Source organism: Chelmon rostratus, chromosome 5, assembly GCF_017976325.1.
Source record: "Chelmon rostratus isolate fCheRos1 chromosome 5, fCheRos1.pri, whole genome shotgun sequence".
Classification (NCBI taxonomy): domain Eukaryota; kingdom Metazoa; phylum Chordata; class Actinopteri; order Chaetodontiformes; family Chaetodontidae; genus Chelmon; species Chelmon rostratus.
In genome coordinates, this window is record NC_055662.1 from 9,858,301 (window position 1) to 9,876,999 (window position 18,699).

At 42.3% G+C, this 18,699-nt stretch overlaps 2 protein-coding genes and 1 non-coding gene across 3 annotated transcripts; all 3 read right to left on the reverse strand.

Moving 5' to 3' along the window:
- Positions 1–1,201: 1,201 nt before the first annotated feature.
- p2rx7 (purinergic receptor P2X, ligand-gated ion channel, 7) lies at positions 1,202–11,144 on the reverse strand. Its single transcript, XM_041937129.1, has 13 exons — positions 11,001–11,144; positions 10,397–10,544; positions 10,235–10,306; positions 10,010–10,082; positions 9,375–9,471; positions 7,991–8,071; positions 7,483–7,618; positions 5,905–6,041; positions 4,656–4,746; positions 4,439–4,504; positions 3,255–3,359; positions 2,977–3,084; positions 1,202–2,632 (listed from the first exon to the last, which is right to left on the reverse strand). Exons 1-13 carry the CDS (start codon positions 11,120–11,122, stop codon positions 2,126–2,128), a joined length of 1,743 nt encoding a protein of 580 aa, XP_041793063.1. The 5' UTR covers positions 11,123–11,144; the 3' UTR covers positions 1,202–2,125.
- A 2,031-nt stretch (positions 11,145–13,175) lies between these two features.
- Positions 13,176–17,041, reverse strand: gstt1a (glutathione S-transferase theta 1a). Its single transcript, XM_041936541.1, has 5 exons — positions 16,887–17,041; positions 15,776–15,863; positions 14,994–15,150; positions 14,120–14,296; positions 13,176–13,865 (listed from the first exon to the last, which is right to left on the reverse strand). The coding sequence occupies exons 1-5, from the start codon at positions 16,990–16,992 to the stop codon at positions 13,665–13,667; spliced, it is 729 nt and encodes a 242-aa protein (XP_041792475.1). The 5' UTR covers positions 16,993–17,041; the 3' UTR covers positions 13,176–13,664.
- Positions 16,186–16,257, reverse strand: trnad-guc. Its single transcript has one exon. It is a non-coding gene; the product is annotated as a tRNA-Asp (tRNA).
- Positions 17,042–18,699: the final 1,658 nt, after the last annotated feature.

Sequence of the window (18,699 nt, forward strand, 5' to 3'; positions counted from 1 at the left end):
TTTTCGACCTACATTGAACTGAATAAAGTGAACTTTGATTCACTGCTGAACTCTTCTGGTTGACACAAACTCATTGTTAATTTGATGCCTCCAACATGCTCCAAAAAGTTGGGATAATAAACAGTTTGGGTTTCTGTAGCTAATTTTGCTGTTCATGACAACTGAACAGGCTAAATTTTTATATAACTCGCTCGTTTAAATCATATCAAGGCTTAAAGTTATACATACGCATGGGCATGGCCACTTTGAGTGACAGCGAGCTGCTTGGTTTCATCAACCAGACTTCATTCAGCCTGCCTCAGCTCCACCCTCGCTCCACCTCTTCGCCCATTTTTGGATTGGCTGGGAGTTTGGTGGAGTCAGGTGCTGCCAAGATGGCGACGGCTGCAGCCACTGACCCAGGGCTTCACAATGGGTGACATCACAGAAACTATGTGCATGTTTTATACATTCTATGGTCTGAGATCAAGATGAGTTTGGAGAAGGGTTTAAGTTTTTTGTTTTGTATTTTCTGAACAACTGAGTGTCGTGTCTTTGATGGATGATGTAACATAAATTCAAGAGGGTTTAAAGAGTGAATCTCACAATCTCTACATGAACATTTTTGACAGAACTTTCTTGAGTTCAGGAGGATCAGTAACAGGAGGAAGCAAATTCAGTGCTGCACTTTGCAGTCGAGATTGAAAGGTAATGAGAAGATCTGGTCATTTTTGTTCATATTGGGGATTTGTCATTAGAAAATAAATGTATAAAATCTTCATTTGGGCAGCGTCTGGCTTTTCAACACATGTTGATCATTTTCTGTACGGAGGTGGGCTGTTTCACATAGCAGGGATTATGGTTCATGTTTGACCACCTCCCCCTGCTATCACACTGAAACCATGTCCTGATACAACAAATGAGCTTTCTTATCTTTGTCTGGAGACATATGTACTTATTTTGGCCCGTTAGTGGTGTTTTCTCTTTTCTCAGCCAGAGCAGCTGCTCGATCTCTCTGGAGCTGACTCAGAGTCCTGCGATAAAATCCCCAAAACAGGACCTCCCACACCACTTTCACACCAGACACCATTCACCTCCATTCCTTACCTGTGAACTGTGTGAACACGGCATGATGGGAAAGATGGTGACACGTTCAACTGTTGACACGTTTTTATTTTATTTTCTTGCCAAGAGTGCAGTCAGAAGATCAATACCACTCTCATGTCTGTACGGTAGATATGAAGCTGTTTCCTGCTGCCTCCAGTCTGCTGGCTACATCTTCACATTAGCACACAGATGATCATCTAACTCTTGGCAAGAAAGCCAAAAAGCAATGAATTGTTGCACTATTTAAGCATGAAAGTCAGAATATGGTTAGCCTAGCTTAGCATAAAGACTGAAAGTTGAGGGAAACAGTTAGCCTTGCTTTAATAACATCCACAGCACCTTTCAAGCTCACTAATTCACACCTTGTTTAAAACAAGGTACAACAACTAATTATGGCGTGGGGAGAAGCTACGTGCTGGAACGACTCGTCTTATCCATTCGCCCAGCACTTCTGTTCAGACTCGGTCGGTGAGAACAGATTTTGGTTTCTGTACAGGCTCGACGGTACTGAACCTGGCAACTTCACCGATGACTCTGATCCTGTGCAGTTTTTCACCCCCTAAAGCCACAAACTGTTGATTTTTCAGTTCTGTTGGCATGAGGATTAAACAAATGACCAACACCATGTTACTGTAATCAGGTCTTTAACACACAAAGTGAATTAACATTTGCTGCTATGGCCTGTTTGGAGTTTGAAGTAAGATTTTATTTTATACCTTTAAATGTTGCCTTTCTGTGATATGACGGATGTTAACACATTCCTGGCAGGGAAATCCGTTAAAATGCTATTTCTGCCCTCAAAAAGCTCCTTAAAGGGAGTGACACTGAGAAAAAGTGCTTCATAGATATTTTTACTGAGAAGTCAAAGACAGATGTTTCTTGACAGATGTTAGAAAATGCGCTGATTTATTGACTCAGTGAGGTTTTAGTTTAGTGACTTATTGCATTTTTTTGCTTTGCAAGTCAGCTGTAATATAAGGCCACTGTTAGTAGGTCAGTGAGCAGGGAGTCCCTGCTCTGTGATGTGGAAACACTCCCCTCACAGCTCTCCGTTAGCGCAGGCCTGCATGGACGCCATCGTGGCAGGTCTGAAGCCGCTGTACTGACCGTCCGGGCTCGGGTACGCCTCCCTGATTCTCCACACACAGCAGCTGGGGATGGCAGGGTGGGTGTCGTTAGGGGGGACCCCAATCCTCCAGCTGATGTACTGTCTGTAGGCGCAGTGACGCATGGCGGAGGTTTGGCCTCCATCAGTGGGTGAAGACAGAGGGTCCCGATAAAGAAGGATGGCCTCCAGCAGAGAGCGGCGTAACACGAGCTGCTGGAACAGAGGGGACGAGGTGATGCAGGCGCCGCCGCTCTGCCGACAGCACAGCTCCTCCTGAGGGACAGACGAGGGAGCGCAGCAGTCACACTTACACCAGGCTGGACGACGGGGTTTGGGGTCCGGGTCGGGTTTGTGGTCGAGGGGAGGCTGAGCGTCACCATCCAGGCCGACACCCGGCTGTAGCAGAGACAGAACGGCTCTCAGCTGTCCGGTGTCCTCCTGTCAGGAAAAGCATATATCACTGAAGTCAGTGACAAGGTTCAGCATGTCATCTAAATCACAGAACATATGACTTAGCCTACCTCTTTTGTGTCGAAAAGCTTGATGCTGATCTACAAAACTAAAAAATAAATCTTCATACCTGACTTCAGATAAAAGTTACCAGAAATTCATCAACCCTGAAACGTTCTATTTATTTGAAGCTAACATGTTGGAACAACAGGGAGATTGTAGGTCTTCATTTCACTGCATGTCCTTAGTAAAAGGAGCCTTTTCTACATTGACCGATTGTCAGCAGGTCATTTCTCTCGATGTCCTCATGGATCTCTCTCCAGCAGGTTTACCTTGCGTGGCTGAACAGACGTCGGCTTGACGTCTTGTAAACTTCTCTTCTTTGATCCCTTCACCAGCCGAACGTTGTTCTCATCAACGTAGGATACGCATAGGATGCACTGCGACACAGTCACATCGCACCAGAAGAGATTCAGAATGATCATAAACTGGCTGATTGCAGATATCAGACTGTATTAAAATACAACACAGCTTTGTATTAAACTGGCAGTGGTTTACAGCTGCAGCACATACAATACCTCCATGCTGGTGGTATCAAACCATTCATCACCTTCTGTTTGTCTTGGACTGACTCCACTTTCCTCTCTGAGTAGTTGTGTCCGACCTCTGCAGAGTAACAGCTGGTTCCAATCAGCCAGTCGATCAATATGGTCGTCTGGAGGGAAAGACACACGGAGGTTCAGCAGCAGTCGGCGGCTCGCGCTTCATCTGCAGCACTCACGCTTCACATCGCCTGCATTAGCAAGCAACAGCACTGATGTGTCAGCAGACCTGGGATCTGTGTTTTACACCAAATATGGCTTTGCTTTGTTGGAATAAAGGGATTCAGTCTGGAAGGAGTATTTGAACTTTGGCATCTTCAACACACAGCAACAAAGAGGTGTTTACATTTTTGACATTTCTGATGAACTTAGTGATGTTCACCAGGTATGTTGTAACAGCTCACTGTGTGATGGTGGTGGTGGTGAGGTCTTAAGCTCATTTCACCAGGGTTGGATGTGGGTCGGACACTGCAAATTAACACTTAAATGCTAATTACCAGTCCTATAACAGCCCTATAAGCAGTCATAGCAGAGGAGAGAGAGAGAGAGAGAGAGAAAGAAGGAATGAGAGAGGAACAGAAAGTCTGTATGCGAGGGTGAGAGAGAGAGCAAGCATGCGTAATTATGAACAGGAAAAGAGGTAAAACTGAGCTTAAAGGAATATTTTGCATATTTTTTGGTTGTGAGTGGCCAGCACGAACCTGGATTGGAGTAGATCAGCTCAATTTGCTCGCTAAGTATTTGTGTTACTGTGAATTGCCAAGAGTCAGATGAGACGACTGACACCGCTCTCATAACTGTGTTTCCAGTGACACAGACAGTGTGAGAAGTCAAACTCTAGACTGGAAAACAACCTGATCGTGACATCACTTCCTCCTTTACTTCCTAACGTAGTTTCACGCTTGTGACTCATCACTGTATGCATGAAGTAGACTGATCCGTTACTTCAGTACGAGTATTAATACCACACTGTGCAAATAGTTCTGCACTGAAACTGTTTTAACAATGTTCGTTTTCAAACCTCCTGCAGCCTTCATCGTACACATTCAGCTGATTCAGCTCCTTCTGCTCAGTCATTTAGTTCATCCAGATGCAGCCACTCTGGACTCTGACACTGACCACCACTGTGTTAGGACTGACGAGGATAAATGCATGAATGGACACTTGTCGACAACACTGGGTGGTCTCTCACCAGAGCGTAGTACGACAGCGTCGAGCCGATGTAGATGATGAGCTGGATGAAGCTGAACCTTCCCGCCTGCGAAACAGAGCAACTGTCACTGGTATGGTTTTATTTTCCACATTCTCCTCCAGAGTTAGAGCCAAAATTATACAAATCCAATTCACAAAGCCTGAACTAAGTTTACAGACATTAAGTCTAAAAAATCCCAAAAAGTAAAAAAGCCCACCTGTCCGAACACCATGACATCAAACCTGATCCCGAACGCTTTGTACAGCGTTCGCTCCTCCACTCCATTCACTAAGTTGTACTTTGCGTACCTGATTAGAAGACAGTAGATACGATTAATGATAGAAACACCTTTAACATGAAGCTGGTTTATTTAGCCTAAATGTGAAATCAGAGAGGATGTGGTTGTTTTTACTCAGTTATCTTCTCAACAGAAGCTGTTCGCACTGCTTTCTGCTGGTTATTTTATAACACATCACATCAGCTGTGGTGGAGGAAGTACTCAGGTGCTTTATTTAAGTACTAACACCACACTGTGAAAATACTCCACTACAGTACAAGTCCTGCATTCAAAACTTTCCTTCAGTACAAGTATGTAAGTATTCAGTATCAGCTAAATGAATTTAAAGTATCAAAAGTAAAAGTACTCACTCTGCAGTAAAATGCTCCCTGTGATGTTTTGGATGCTGCAGCATTGATGTGTATGTTGCATTTTACTTTTACTGCTGCAGATGTTTAAGGTTGAGCTCATTTCAACTACTTTATGTATTGTCAGGTAGTTTAATCTACAGCACTGCATCATATTATATAAGATCATCAAATGTTTGCAGTGTCGCTGTCCTGTGGAAACCGCCTATCTCTAAAAAGTCAAACAGCCTGTTTTCGGCTGTGTGGTGATGCATTTTCCAGCTAATCCAAGAGGCTTTTAAACTGCTTCTTTAGCTGGAGGAGAAACTCAACACATAAAACACATCATCCTTCAGTTTATCAGAAAAAATAACATTCACATTTGGAGATACGTGGTTTTCACTGGACAGGAAGAATGGAAATCTGAAAAGTAACTGGTGACTAAAGCTGTCAGTCAAATGTAGTAAAAAGTAGAATATTACACTCTGAGTGGACAAGGTGGAGTACAAGTATAAAGTTGCACAAACTGAAAATACTCAGTAAAGTACAAATACCTCAAATTTGTACTAAAGTACAGTACCTTTGTAAATTTACTGCAGACTAAAAACCTTTGGTGGTTTATTATTCAATCAGGTTTTTTACTTTCTATTGATGGTTTAAAGGTTGTTTCCATGCCAACAGAAATACCATTTTGCAGACTCTGAAGCCTTAATTGTTTCATGTAAATGAAAGGAAAACTTTTGGAAAGTTATGGACTATCAGCACTATCTGCCGGCTTCTGGAAAGCGCAGTCTAAAAAGAACCAATGAACACGGTGAGCTTGACCTTTGACCCTTGCTCACCTGAAGTTGAGGCCGGGGTAGAGCGTCTTGTTGCTCTCTTTCTCGTCCAGCCGTCTGAAGGAGTATTTGGGGAGGCAACGCTGCATTAGCGGGTCCAGGTTGCAATCCCATTTGATTAGGATGCCAATGACGCCCCCCTGTGGTCGGCAGTGGAAATGAAAAACTTCAATCACTACAAAGGAGACAGCTGGAAATCCTTCAGTGGTGGATCTTTGTAAAAGAAGCAATACTACAGTGTAAAAATAGTGTTACAAGCAAAAGTCCTGCATTCAAAATCGTACAAGAGTACAAGTATAAATTAGCATAACATGGAAATATTCAAGTAAAGTACCTCAAAATTGTACTGAAGTTTTGCTATAAATTTTGTAGTTTTGAGATAATTGCACTTTACTACTGTTTTTTATGCTACAATTCCAAAAAAGTTGCCAAAAAAGTTGGACACTGTGTAAAACATAAATACAACAGAAGGAATTTGAATCCTGACATATACTCAACTAAAAAAAAAAGTACAAAGACAACATATTTAATGTTTTACCTCATCAGCTTCACTGATTTTTGTAAATATCTGCTTATTCTGAATTTGATGCAGCTACACGTTTCTAACAAGTTGGGACAGGAGCAACTAAAGACTGGGAAAGCTGTGGAACGCTCCAAAAACACCTGTTTGGATCATTCCACAGGTAAACAGGTTGATTGGTAACAGGTGATAGTATCATGATTGGGTATGAAAGGAGCATCCTGGAAAGGCTCAGTGGTTCACGAGTGAGGATGAAGCGAGGTTCACCACTCTGTGAACATGTGACTGTTTAAAGGATGTTACTACATGTATTTTACATACAAAACAATTTATGATCTCATAAATTATAATACATTGTTACAGATTAAACTACCTAAAAACATAGGAAATCAATAAAACTGGATCCACACTGAGTATGACAGTAAAATACTACTTACACATTCATGCATCTGTAATAATAATCCAATGTTACTGATTTATTACTACAAAACTGCTGCTGCTACTTCAAGTAGATTTTCCTAATAATACTGATGTACTGTTACTTAAGTAACATTTTCAATGCAGGACTTTTATGAAGTATTTTCACAGTGTGGTACAGTTACATTTAGGATCTTAAGTAAAGGATCTAAAGACTTCCTCCACTTCAGTCTTTGATACAGGTTCTGATAAAGGTCTTTTCAGCGAAGAAACATCAGCCTATTAATCATCGAAACAAAAATGATCTTTTTTTTCTTGGAAAAAGCTCAAAGATTTGTTCGGCACAGATTTATACATATTTGCTGTTACCCTGACAATGCTGACTTTTCACTTTCACCCACACTGAAGAAAGTTTGCTGTGGCATCACTTCCTTTTTTTGGCTGTTTCATTTCAGCTTTACTTGATCTGTTGCTGAGGACAACAAGCGGCTCACTAAGAGAAACCCCGACAAATTGGGTGGAAAAACACTGTGTGACAACACTGCTGCATCCTGGTATTTCAGCAGTGAAGCTGGTCGTGGACAGAACTACAACAATGAGATCTGGGCTGTACGAACAATAAACGTTTGAACATGTAACTCCACCTCCACCGCCATTTCAGAGAACTTCTCTCCCGCCTCTCGAACGACGTCTCCCAGCCTGAAGATTGGACACAGCGAGTCGTTTCCTCTCTGGCAGCTCTGCAGGTAGGCGTCGTTCATCTCTGGGAGGATGTTCCGTCTGTAAAACAAGAATCGACGCTAAAAGTCCCAGAAGGTCTGAGTTTTTCTGAGCGGCAAACCTTTTCCACATGTCATCTGTCATTTCAGTGAAGGTTTAGTGTCCTACGAGGGTCTACATGTTTCATTAGCTTTTTTAATTTGATAAGAACAAAATAATGCAGGAAAATACTCGACCTGCTAATTCTTCAAAACCGTCACCCTTTGCAGCTGCATTAGACCATGAAAATGACTTCGATCTTAATAAAATACATCACTTTAAAGAATCCACCAATGTGAAACTTGGCATAAAGTTAGGAAAGTGCTTCAAAGTCCATCAGTGGTGAATCACAGCTTTGCAGCCTCAGTAGCATCAATCACAAAGCAGTCTCACCGGATGAAGCTGAACGCGGGAAATCTGATGTTGTTTTTGATGAGGACTGTGAAGTTCTCAGCTGCTGCCAGCAGAGCAGGCCTGCATCAAGGAAAATTCAAGCTATTATACACACACATACACTACATTTTAATAACAGAAACAGACTCAGATTTACTATACTTCTATCTTAATGACACTCAGAAGCTGTGTCTCAAAACCAAACTAGTCTAAACCATAGAAATAGCTATTAAACCTGTTGTATGTTTGACAGATTTTCTCCTGTTGACCTTCACCAGCTAATCGCAACAATTTCTTCATCAAAAGCATCAACCTGTATTTCAGACCCCATCAAGACCAAGCTGCTTAAAGATGTTTTACCCTTAATAGGCTCTTCTGTATAAGATATGATCAACATGTTTCCATCAACAGGCTATGTACCACAGTCCTTTAAAATAGCTGTAATAAAACCTCTCCTCAAAAAGCCTGCTCTTGATCCAGGGTTTTTGCCAACTATAGACTTGAATCTAACCTCCCCTGTGCTGCATTCAACACCAATGACCAAGGTATCCTATTAAGTCCCTCCATAAACTTCAACTGGTTCAAAACTCATCATCACCAAGACCCCCTCATATCTCTCTGACCTCCTCTCCATAGCCATCCCCTCTCGTTCCCTCAGATCATCCTCCTCTCTCCACCTCTCTGTGCCCTCCGCCCGTCTCAGCACCATAAGGAGCAGAGCTTTCAGTCGCTCTGCACCCCAACTCTGGAATTCACTACCGCCCAACATCAGAAATATTGATTCTCTCCCCACTTTCAAACCCAAACTTAAAACTCATCTGTTCCGGACTGCCTTCTCTTTATAACTCCACTTCTCCTTGTTGCTTGTTTTTACTTTTTGGGTTTTATTTATTGTGCTTGTTTTCATCCTGTGTATTTGTGTTTTTATTGTGCTTGTATTTATCCTGTGTTATTTGTGTTTTACCCGCTCTGTAAAGTGTCCTTGAGTGTTCTGAAAGGCCCTTCAAAATAAAATGTATTATTATTATTGTTATTATTAACTAACACTTCATTAGCATTAAGGGAACTGCACTAGGCTGGTTTAAATCCTACTTTTCAGAACAACTTCAGTTTGTACAAGCTTCCTTTAGGCAACATTACCAGAAAAAAAATCCATAAAGTTTGCTATGCAGATGATAACCAGCTATATTTATCAATGAAGTCAGAAGAAACCACAAAACTAAAGATACTGTGTTCATTTCTTGAATGTTTTTAACTAAAATTCTGGTCGCGTCCTACACATTATACCCTGCACATTGTATCTGTTGGAGGGTCGATAAAAAATATATTCCTGAGTGAGATGTTAGATGACAAAGTCCTGATCTGAGAATACAATGCAGTTTACCTTGGAGGGTTCGTCCTGGTTTCGGTTGGACACCACGCAGAAACCTCACAGGTTTTCCTCAACACGTCAAACTTTACACATGACCCTGTCTGAATCCCTGCAGAAGCAAATCAAACAGTCCTGCGTTTCAAATGTACTGGCTGTCATGAAAAGCTGTAGGTTTGATTTGTGCAGCAGCTGACGAGGTGCTAACAGTGTCAGCTTAACTGTCACCCAAATCCTTCGTTTAGCAGAGAGCTGAGAGCTACTGCACTGCTGTCTGAGGATGCAACTGCAGCACATTCGTGATAAATTCCTCTGCTTCTTACGGAAACAGGTGTGGACTGCTAACAACCAACTTGGGATAATGAAAGTGTTGCTGTGACAGCAGAGCAGAGTTGTGATATAACAGATCCTCCTATTCAAAATAACTCAAAGTCCATCCCAAATTCAGACTTGTGGACATGTCAAATCCTCAACATGTTGATGGATGATCAGGGTGATTTTAGCCTGATAACACCATGTCAGCCTCAGTTAGTTCAACCACATTTGATGAACAGGGTGCAGTTTACGACAGCGCGTGTAAACACTCAGATGACCTGCGTAACCTGTGTTCTTGTAAGCATGTAAATGCACTGAAGGAGAAGTTACTGTACCGTGGCTCTGCTGATCCCAGGCTCCTTTCTCACAGTCTTTATCAGTACGACACAGTCTGCCTTTCAGGGGAGCCTGGAATATAAACACTGCTGCAAAATAAGAATCCTCTGAATCATCATACCGTTAGCAGCATTTTCACAGAGGATCAACTGTCACAAATTCAAGTACTCCAACCACTTATAACGTGGTGAGTAATAATGTAGATCATAATGGTGAAAGAGCACCTCTGGGCATCTTCCCTGCTTCTGGTTCTTTGTGACAATGATGTTGGTCACCACAAAGAACGAGTTTTTGTCCTAAAAAGAAAAAAAAACATCTTTAAATTCTCAATTTTGCCAAAGACCCAATACCCAGAGGACTGAGGACCCTGAGGGCCGAGCTCCTACCTGTGAGGGCCCGCTGTAGTCCACCACATCCCAGACCACCTCCCCGACCCCGGGCAGACGGGTCTGGGCTACGCCCTTCACCTTGGTGGTTACAGAGCTCACCACCAGGTCAAACTCCTGGTACTTCCTGTTCCACAGCAGCATGATGCTGGGAAACACAAAAACACAAACATACTGTGTGCTCACTGAAGGCAGGGAGTTTTTACACATGCTTGTCAGGCATAAAGGGTCTGCAGCTAACAACTGTTTTCATTCACCTGCACACACCTTTATCACTTTAACTGGTCCTACAGTGTCCAGTACTGAATCACTGCAGTGACACATCAGAGAATAAAACAAAACAGCAAAACATAAACGGACGAATACATCAGAAAAATACATTTTCAGGACTTTTTGTGTTGACCGTCGACAATAGGAGGCTGGTTCCGTTTCATTCAAACACTCAAACACAGCTTTCTAAACGATCACTTCACGGGTGTGTGATAAAGCGCCTCTGCGGAGGAATATGGCAGCCGGTGGTGCTGCGGTTTCAGCCTTCAGGCGCTTGTGACAGTGAAGAAGACAGAAAGAAGCGGGGGCTCAAATACTTCACATGTCTACTCACCAGATGAACAGCAGAATGAATCCGTTCAGACTCCACTTGAGAGAGCCGAGCCGGACGCTCTGGATCCGGACCAGCTTGTTGGTCTCATACTGACACAGACCGAGGACACCGCAGCACGGCATGATGAGCTGCTGCTGCTGCCGCCCTGAGTTTGGCTCGGACGGGTTGACTCGGCAGCGGAGGAACTTCTGACTCACTCTGGACTCTCCTTCCTGCGAGGACGGTCACGTGTCCAGACTCCCGCAGCTGCTGTCACTTCAGCATCATCACAGCAGCTGCACGCGCGCGCGCACACACACACACAAACACACACAAAATCAACTGCTCGGCTGGACTCCATGAGGAAACACTAATAATTAAAACGAACAATTTAAAATTATACAGTATACAATAACATAATAACACAACCAAAAACAAGAAACAACAGAAAATAAACCACGTTTCACAATTCCACAATATTAATAATAATAATAATAACAACAATAATCAAAATGGTTTCAGTTCCAATGTTTTTGATTTTCATTTGAGTGACTTTTGAAAGGAAAAGTACTTTTGAGGTGTCTGATGTTTGCTGGGTTTGATGATCCAGGCAGAGGAAAGACTACAAAGAACAGTTCTCATCATACAATTTGTGACTTTTATTCTAGTTTTTCACAAAAGATGTGCAGTTTGTTATTCCAGATGACGCCAGAAGAGTGCCATAGTTAGCCATGGTCATCATTTATACATCCCACACACGATGAACACAGAAAGAACAATGAAGAATAGATCTGGCTGCTCTGTTCTGTGAAACTGACTCCAGGTCTGACAGAACAGGACAGAACACCATCGATCATAACACAATGTTTAACATATGCGGAACATTGAAGCTGCAGTGTCTTTGTAAGCCTTTGTCTGTTTTCTGTCACTGTTAGTTGAATATCTTTGCATCTTTGCAAGAGACTTCACCTTAGACTCTGAAACTGTGACGTGCAGTTTTCACTATTGTTTCACATCTTACAGGTTCAGTATTTCAGGTATTCAATCAATTGATTATTAATAAAAAAAATGTTGGGAATAATTAGTTACAGCCCCAAAGGTGGAGTAACACAGAAAAAAGTTTTCTAGCAAGTGAGGATAATAAATACAGTGTTCATTATCACTGAACTACTGATACAGTAGAACAAGACATACACAAGATGTCAGTGTTGTCTCTACTGGGCTCACAAGAACAATTTGCATCACACTGACTTCAAATCACTCCACAGACTTATCCTGGAAGGATTTCCTGAGAAATAAATAAAAGCTAAATGTACCAGTTATCTCTCTATAATATTGCAGAGCATGTTTGGTTTGGAAACAAACTTAAAAATTGAGGTGTTCCTGTTTGAGCTTTTTTTTCAGATTTTCTTGGAGATAAAGACCTCCTTGTTTCCAGGAGAACAAATGGATTGCTGTGAGGAAAACTGAACAGACCCGAGAAACTGTCCCATGAGGAAACAATGGCTCAGGCTCTGCAACAGCCATGTGTGCAGAGCTGGAATGTCGCTGAGAACATTGGCTTTACTACAATAGTTCTTGTGAACTTGTAACTTTCCATTTTATGCCACTTAATACTTGTATGCCACATTAGACCGTGTGACATGTCAGAGTGAAATGTTGCACTTTTTACTCCACTGCATTTCTTTGACAGCCGTGGTCATAATTACTTTGCAGATTGAAACATGCTACTTTAGCAGTATAGTGGTCTTTAGTTGTATAGAGGTAGTGTATGATGCAGCACCAACCAGACCAGCTACAACATCAAATTTCTGCTTACAGGTCAATGTATCAAAACTGTATCATACTCCCAAAGGGCCTATTTGGTAAAATGAATATTTTGAGTATAATTTGGATCTCAGGACTTCGACAAAAGGTTTTAACTTACAGGATCTGTGATGGATCTGTGTACTTCCTCCACAACCACATCTTTTCTGTTGTCCATTAACAGTTCTGTCCTGCTGAAGTGCCTATGAGCAAACCAGCTTGCTGCTGCAGCCCCACTACATGAAAATGTTGCTGTCCCTGTTTTTATTTCTACCTTCACTCAGCTAAGTTTTTAACATAGATTTATGAGTGAAGTTTAAGAAGAAATCCAAATTACCCCTTTAAACCTAAAAACTCAGTTTCAGAAATCAGTTCATAAGTTGACAAATGTAATGTTGATGCATCACTTTAATATTTGTGGTACAGGGATCATGGATGTACATTCAGTTAGCCAGGAGAAAAAATCTCTCATCTTTTACACACAACGATTTGTTGTGAAGCACATTCGTCTTGATGAATGTTCCCATCTGAAAAGTTTTAGGGGCAAACTTCAAACTTCCACAGTTTATATCTTGTACATTTCTGGATTGAGTATAAAAATAAAGATTTTTTTGTTGGAAAATCGATTTATGTTTAATTTCTGCAGGTAGAGACCTGGCACAAGTTTTTACCTAAATCAGATAAACACATTAAAGGATTTCTACACGTTGTGGACACAAAGCTGCAGTTTACCAAACAGTTTAACACCTGGAAGCTGATTAAATGATTTCTCAGCACTTTGTGACAATCCTGCTAATGAAAACATCACACAACCATGAAATGAAGAGCATTTGACATCAACAACAGTTGCATCATCTCTGTTTGGACACAGAATCTTCTTCAGATGAAAAGTTTCCGAAACATTGGTTTGAGCTTCTCCATCTCGCTGCTGTTCTGCATCTTCTCCGACAGGCTGCCCGCCTTCATGATCACCTCGTGAGCTTCGTCAAACAACTTTTCACCGAGCTCCTTCTTCACTCGCTCTCTCCAGGCGGTCAGCTTTGGTCGGTCCTCAAACACATCCACGCCAGATCCAACAGCCTGCAAAACACACAACAAACACACACAACACTGCAGTTAGATGAAATTATATTACAATTACATGAAAATGAAAAGTCTAAACCAAAGTTTCTCAATCTTGGGGTCAAGATCCCTCGTGGCATTGCTGGACATGCAGAGAAGGTCTTCAGAGAGCAATAATAATTAATTACAATCCAAATTCCAAAAAAGTTGGGAATTACATTCACTTAGCAGTCGTAGTACTGAAGTAGCAGTGGAAATTGTAACAGTAATACCTGCATGATCTCGACTACAGCCACCAGATCTGCCAGAGAGATTTTGTCGCCGATGATGAACGGTTTGTTCTGCAGGAATTTCTCCTCCAGCAGGTTGAGCGACCGATTCAGATCCTCGAGAGCAGCATCCATCTTCTCCTTTGGGACCTCAGAGCCCATGACGACAGGAAACAGACTCTGCTCAGAGAGACATCAATCATCAATCGGTCTTTGGTAGCATGTTGTATCAGCAGCAGCAGTCAATGAAGTAGGAGCAGTTGTCCTTCCCATATGACGGCTGTGATATCTAATTTAGAAGTTTTGGTTCAGTTTTCAGTCATTCAAATTCTGGAAGTACAATTATAAAAAGCAGCCTCAAATATTAACCTGTGTACCGGGTGGGTACTTTTCTGAATGTGCCTTTTAGCCATGTTAGCAGCATGGTTCCAAGGATGACAATGCGAACAGTTGGTTAGGGGACATCTCAACGACTATTGGATGGATTGCCATGAAATTTGGTACAAACAAAGTTTAGACTTTGTTTGTTAATGATCAAATAAGACAGCAAAAGTAGTGGCACATAGTGCTAAAATGTTAGCAAGCTAACAAGCTAACCTAAGATGGTGCACAAACTGAGCATCATACCTGCATAACATCAGTATGTTAGCATATTAGCTGAAAACCCTCAAGACAAAATATAACCAAAACCTTACAAAAATGTAATGTCAACACATTTAAACAAGTTTCAGTTAAATTCGTATAGAAACTATACATGAGTGCAACAATAATAGCACGAAGAGAGGAGAATCAGTAATTATTCAAGTAACCGTCTGAACTGTTGGACTGTGTGTAGGTCAGGGCAAGATAGAGCACCGCGTTGATCTAGGACACGTACCCTGAGCAGGAAGACCTTTGATCCATGAGCTCTGAGGTTCATGTGCTGCCAGGACAGGTATTCATTAACACGAGCTCGCTGCTGCAGGTCAGCGGGATACCAGTGATCTGCCACCGATGACGAGTATTTCTGCACCATGTACTGCAGGATCGCAATGCTGCGACAAAGACAGCATGAAGACAACAAGAGGAACAAATGAAAGGTCTAACCACAGCAAACATAACAGAGAATCTGAGCATTGATCACCTCATTGTTCAACCAACCAGCTATCAGGAAGCTAAACAGAACAAGTAATGTGAACCCGGACAGGAGCTACAAACTGTTTTACTGCACTGACTAATCAAGAGGTTTCTGTGGCTTTGGGGTTAAGATTCCCACCATGAACTGTGATGTCACAGTTCACTTCCTGTTATCCACTGTTGTTACCTACGACATAAAATTTGTCAATGTAAATTCATTCCTTTCTGCTGTATGAAAACTGTGATCTCTGGTGCAAAATGAAATACATCATCAGATGCTGTAAAACCAGAACTTCTGGGTAAGAATGTGTTTTTATAATTCCGGTAAACTGACCCTTAAAACTATGGTCGCAGCCTTTGAAGGCTCACCTCACTCCTCCTCACAGGTTTCTGCTAGAAATTACTTGCAGGAGTCTAAAACAAGATTTTTCTCTTGGAAACAGCTGTCAGAATCTCCACAAACATCAGTATCATCCTTCAAGAAGTATTTTCATCGTTTGGTGATGGGGGAAGTTCAGTGGTGAACTCTATCCATCATCGTACCTTTCTGTCAGAATGAAGCTTCCATCCTTCATGACAGGAACCTTTCTCATGATGCTGATTTTTCCAAACTCCTCGCTGTACTGCTGCCCTGAGACGAACACACACAACTGACAATTTATTTTTAATTTAATTTAATTTTTTAATTTTATTCACTTTATTAATCCCGAACTGGGAAATTATTCTCTGCATTTCACCCATCACTGTAAACACACACATGCACATGCAACATGCAGTGAACACACAGGAGCAGTGGGCTGCCGCATACAGGCGCCGCGGGGGTTAGCTAATGGATAATGAAGGGGGAGGATACCCCACCACGCCCAAATTTGACTGCCAGTCCGGTGGGGGGAACCGAACCGGCGAGCCCGGTTCTCCAACCTCTTGGCCACGGCTGCCCCCCAAAAGAAACTCTCCCCGTCGGGGAATCGAACCCCGGTCTTCCGCGTGACAGGCGGAGATACTGTCCACTATACTAACGAGGATACAATAATCACGTGGAAAAAACTGTTTGTGTTGCCTCGTCAGTAGGAAGAAGAATACATTTGTACATGTACTGCTGTTTTTTGTAACTCTCCCTCCCATTTTCCTTCCTAACACCTTTGAAACACTTCTCTTTTCCACACATGAGACGTCTGTGTTACACTGATCACCTCAGGGATGCAGGGACGTTTTGTCTGGATACTGTGACCTCTGACCTCCCCCACCCACTGCTCACTTGTGGAGTCGGTGATGAAGGAGTTACTTTGTAATTCTGCTACTGGCCTCACTGGACCAGACTGTCCGCTCTCTGGGTGAAATGTGAAAATGAAAACTGATAGCGCACAGAAGGATTTGCTGACAGGGCGAGTTCATAGCCTGCAGGACGTTCAACTCCCAGCTGGAGTTTATAAAACCGGTTTAAGTTTGCAATGTATTCAACTTTACACCTGGAAACTTCCTGCATGTTTCTAAAAGCTCTAAATAAACGACTTTTTACGGCAGAAAGTGAGCTAAAAGCCTAAAACCTGAAGTAAAACGTGCGCAAATCAGCCATGTACGAACTGAGAAAGTCTCCAGCGGGTCCCTGCGTGTGTGTGTCTGTGTGTGTGTGTGTGTGTGTGTGTGTGATTACCTGCAGTGAGGTTGACGAGTTTAAACTCAAAGGGAATCTTGACCGCTTTGGCAAACACGAAGACGGAACGGCAGGGCTGAGAGTGGAGGTCGAGGTAGAGCTCCATCTTGTCGGACTGGGGAGCTGCAGATGTGTCCGTCTGTGTTTTCAGTCCTCTGCGGCTCCGCCTGTTCGCCTCCGCCTGCTCGCAGCTCCGCCTCTCAGCTGTCAGCCTCACTGACTCCAACACTTCAACGCAAACAGCTCGTCTGACCTTCGGACTTGACAGCAAACAGTTGTTTATTAATTAATCCAGCATTACAGAGGACCATTAGCACGCATTTGGAGTCATGTCACCAGTTTCTGACCACCTGGCTGATAGTAATATTCAACATTATATATTTAATGTTTCCTGTCATTCGGCTATGCTGCAGTCACAGCATCCTTCACACAAAGTGTGAGAAACCCTCTCCCACCACACTTCTCCTCTGTCAGGCTTGAGGAGCTTAAATATTTTTCTGAAAAAGACAACCTGACAGTCACGCTCAGTTTGTACGGCACTTTGAAGCACACTGAACCCTTCACACCACGGTTCCAGTCTGAGTACATTCAGGTTCTCCCTGTGGTTTTTGACCCACCCACTGAGATTTAACTCAGCCAATGACAAGCAGATTATCTGCTTTACCAATCCTGTTACCAAGTGATGACTGAAGTCTAACCGTCAATGCACTGGTAATTTATCAATGTTATCAGTCCAATGGGATGAAAGATCCCTTTTCTACTTTAGTATCTTAAAAATATTCTAATATTAAAATTGAAAACAATCATCTGTTGTAACAAAAAAAAGACCTGATTATAAATTCAATCAAGGCTGTGATGATGGATGATGAGGAGACCAACCATTCCAGTCACTTCCCCAACTGATCAACAACAGATCTTTTCGAGAGATGAATCAATAATGAAAATATTTTTTCCCATTTCCTGAAGAGCCGTCACTGCACGGTGACTCTGACAGCATCCGTCTCCACTGGGCCTCTGGAACCATGTTTGGACCTGCTGATCTGCAGCTGTGCAGCACCGCCCTCCTGCAGGTCCCGGGGAGTCTTCCCCAATGTCTTCGTTCTTGAGGTCATGCTGGTGCAGCGAGGGAAGTCCAGAGATGTGAAACCGTGGCCTTCATTATTTGCTTCGTCTCCACCTTCATCCTCCTGGCCTCGGTCTGGATATTTTGATATTTTGATATTTTCCTGCCATTTGAACCAAGTGAACTAAGTACATTTCCTCAAGTACTTATAAGGACAATTTTGACATACTTGTACTTTGAGTATTCTCATTTTATCCTACTTTACACTTGTACTTCACTACATCTCAGAGGCACATATTGTAAGGAAACTTGTTAATTGTTATTCAGCTTGTACTGTAACTGCTTTGATAAAACCAGTGGAGACAGAATTACCAGGAAGTACAATGAGGCCACTAAAACACAGCAAATCTCTTTATAAAAGTAACTTCTGATGAAACTGTGTCTGGACCAGCTGCAGGATTTTGTCTTCGTGCCACAGTTAAGGCTCGCTTATTGTCCCTGAAGTAAAACAGTTTTAAAATGCAAAATATTTCAACTGTGCCACAGCGACCTTAAAACCTCATCTCAAAACCTCAAAAGCCAAACCTCCTTCCTGCACGTTAAATCGGCCATTTCAAAGTCAAACAAGAACATTTAACATCTACAGCACACATGCTCTCGCCACTCTTGTTGCTCCAGTTTCCTCCCAAAGTCCAAACACATGCAGGTTTCCCCTTTACAATTCTAAATCATCCACTCACAAACACTTTG